The sequence below is a fragment of the Mesitornis unicolor genome, unplaced genomic scaffold, assembly GCF_000695765.1.
Source record: "Mesitornis unicolor isolate BGI_N332 unplaced genomic scaffold, ASM69576v1 scaffold52753, whole genome shotgun sequence".
NCBI lineage: Eukaryota > Metazoa > Chordata > Aves > Mesitornithiformes > Mesitornithidae > Mesitornis > Mesitornis unicolor.
Genome location: NW_010177707.1, coordinates 3,828 through 7,236, shown reverse-complemented (window position 1 = coordinate 7,236; position 3,409 = coordinate 3,828). Strand labels below are relative to the sequence as shown.

General features: G+C 42.9%; 1 protein-coding gene across 1 annotated transcript in view; it reads left to right on the top strand.

Moving 5' to 3' along the window:
* The window catches only part of ST5 (suppression of tumorigenicity 5), a gene marked incomplete at its 5' end in the record, with an annotated part of 4,783 nt that extends 4,051 nt beyond the window's left edge, over positions 1–732 (top strand). The window contains 2 exons of the mRNA XM_010182170.1: positions 231–317; positions 698–732. Coding sequence (XP_010180472.1) covers positions 231–317; positions 698–732 — 122 coding nt within the window. The remainder of the gene's footprint in view (positions 1–230; positions 318–697) is intronic.
* Positions 733–3,409: the final 2,677 nt, after the last annotated feature.

Genomic DNA, 3,409 nt, shown 5'->3' with positions numbered 1-3,409 from the left:
GTCGCCCTCGCTTTACGGCTCTGCTGGCCCTAAATCCGTTACCCTTCAGGTCACGGCTGGGGCTTTCGGTACCGGCCGTGATGCCGCGTGAAACAACGGTCGCGTACCGGTAATGGCGTTTGATAGCGTTACAGAGGCCGAGAGCTGAGAGCACAGATCGGGCAGTGCGCGGAGGGGCTGGGGGAGCGCATCCGGCCTGACCCAGCCCCGCTGTCTTCCGTCTTCCCCAGGTCTCTTCGAGCAGAGGGTTGAGCAGTATTTGGAAGAGCTTCCAGACACAGAGCAAAGCGGAGTAAACAAGTTTTTGCGAGGCCTTGGTGAGAAAAATCTGTATAACTATTTCTGAAATGAATTTTCATTTTTGTGATTGTTGTTTGTTTGTTTTTTTAATTTAAGAATTACCTGAAGTGAAACCAGGTAATTAGCCAGTTTCGATATGTTATAGGAAAACAATGAAAGGGTACTTAAAGCTGACAAAACCAGATGTAATGATGATCTTTGTTAACACTTCAACGTTCACTTGGAGGGGCCACTAAATCATAACCGAGGAGGAAAAAAGGAAGGCAGCTACCGCTCACGATCTTGTTAGTCGGCTGTCCCTGCTACAGCAGTTACGTGACAGATTAGGCTCAGTTTCTAAGTAGTTTTTGATCTTCCATTCAGTGTATGCTGGAGACTGATGGTGTGCTTTCTTTAGGAAACAAAATGAAGTTCCTCCACAAGAAGAACTAACTCTCTTCTGCTGAAATACCAACCCAAAGAGTATTTATGGCACTGTGCATGAGACACCTGCAGCGTTTCAGTTTGATGTGGATGGGGAGAGGAGCGAGCTGGCTGCAGCTTGAAGTGACGACTGATGCTGTTAGGCAGCGTGCCAGCAATGGCTCCTTTGCGCGTTTGGATAGAATTTGTACATAATGTGCTGTAAGCTTTTGTAACTGATTTTGTAATGAGCAAGAAAAACTGTGGTAAATATTTGTATATTCCTGAGAATAACAGGTGCTTTTTTTCTGTAGTATGAATTGAGTTATGCTTGGTGCAAAAGTGCGTAGCTGACTATGTGCGGCTGACTGTCTCAGCAGAACCACTGACTTCACGGGATGTTTGTGAGAGCTACACTGACGCCTGGATACTGCAGGGGTGAATGAGCTCGGGTACGTGGGAGAGGTTGTATGCACAGGGGCTGCTTTCATGTGGCAGAGTTGGTTTGGTTTTTTTTTTACTTCAAAATAATTTTAAAAGAGAAATAACTCATGTGATCATAAGGTACTTGGTTCACAATATAAAACTTCCACTTTGTTTGAACTCTGGTCAGTAAACTAATTGTAATCCATTCTGCACTAAGACTGCTAAACTGAAGAGATCTCAGTTCTTTGACATGCAGGCTGCAATGAGTAGGTACAGTACATCCTTTCCTAATGTATGTATGTATGGTTTCTAATAAACTCTGTAAATATACCTGTTTGTTTATATTCATTGCAAATCTTCAGTTTCTGATGTTGACTAGGTACAAGCCCAGTATATTTCCTGTGATTTTTAATGCGTTTGTAATTAAAATACAAAAAATGGTTGCTATAAACCTGTCTTTTAGTAGCTTTGCTATTTCAGGACACGTAGCTTGATATTTTTGTTAATGTTTTTCACTAGGGCTGAGATGAGGCATTTTCTATACCTGTTCTGTTGATTTTATTCTAAAAAAAAAGCACATCTTAAAACATATTTTTTTCTTTCTTTGCATGGGTTAGCAGCAAATTACGTTTTGTCATTGTGAGTATCATAGCTGCTGCTCCTGAACTGTGTGGTGTTTTCAGGTTGGTTTTGTACTACATTGATCAGATGGTGAGAGTAGAACATGAGCAGATTGTAGCAGGCAGGGCCTTTGCCAATATTTCTGATGAGCTGATCCCTGTGTTGCATGAGAGTCCGCTTTTCTTTTGCATTAGCTGCAGTCTGATTCAGTGGTGTTTCCATCTCGCTGAAGGCTCTTCAGCAAGACAGGAATGGTTCACTTGCCGTGGGGCTTTCCGCAGAGCAGCGAATGTTACTTAAAAAAAGCCCCTGGCAGACAAACACTATATATTTCTTCATTTGCAGGGTGGGGTTTTGTTTAGTTAGGTTGGCTTTGAGGCTTGCGCAATTCCTAACCTGACAGTGGTTCTGGTTTGCTATCAGCCTCATAGAACAAAATCGAGGGATTATTTGCCGAAAAGGTGAAGTAGTTTCCTTTTCTGCTTCCCTTCCCTCACACCTGTGTATGTACATGAGATGTCTGTATGGAAATGTAATCACGAATGTTCATTTCCATTAGTTTTCATCTGTAATACGCTGTAAGTTCCAGAATGGCTTCTAGATGTCGTTCTTCAGAGTGGAAGGAGTAACTTCACTTGTATAGGTGGAATCTGGCTATTTTATCAACAACAGCTGCTAGTAAATATCTGGGGAAATATATATTAAATGATGTTTATATGAAGATGATGGATAAAACATCATCTGTTGAAGGAAGTGCTGCAGAGAAGAGTCGCTGTAATGGCAAGACAAAGCCACAGAATGCTGATATACAACAATTCAGCGATGTAAAACCCATTTCCCTCAGTGAAGCTGTTTCCCTCCAGCTGCACTTTAAAAATCTAAGTAGAAAGCTTTGTATTACCCATCAAGATGTCGTTCCAGTTTTTGTACTATCAATCAGACGAGAGCACCAGACAAGGTGAGATTGTGTTTCAAAAAATTCATAGGTGTCATTTTGATCATGCAGCTATGGCAATGTAAAACCATCCTAGTGTTATCTGGAAGTCTGTGCTGGAAAGCATCACAGGACTGAAAAATAGGGAGTGTATTATTTTGCCTTCTATATTAGTTGTTAAAACTAATGGTGTTCCTGAGCACGGAACATTACTAGTGCAGCATTTAACTGAGAAGGAAGTTGTGGAGAAAAAACATCCAGTACAGACACCTGTGTTTTAAATTGGTAAAGATGTAAGTGAAGTCTTACAGTATAAAATACATTAAAAAAACAAGCTTGAGAAGCAGCAGCACACTTCCAGGAGTTGTTGAATTACTATGGTAGACAGTTGTGTTGAAGTACAGAGTATTTTTTTCCCGTAGTTATCGACGGTTCAATAAAGTGACCAAGCTTGCAAGCTTTCCTAAGTTCTGTTCAAAATCCTACTTTTGCTACACATGATAGAGGGAAAAGTTTGCAATTAAGATGGAGCAGTACTTTCCGCTGCCTGCCTGCTAAATTCAGCTCCCTGGTAAGGGCCGCTGCTCAGAGCTGCTCCTAGCGCGGCCCAGCCGCAGCGAGGGCCCGGCGGGGAGCTGGTGCGGTAGAGGCAGCCCAGGGACCGGCGGGTCCCCTCTAGCAGCCGCGGGTGAGCGGTGAGCAGTGCCGGCACTGCGGCGTGAGCGA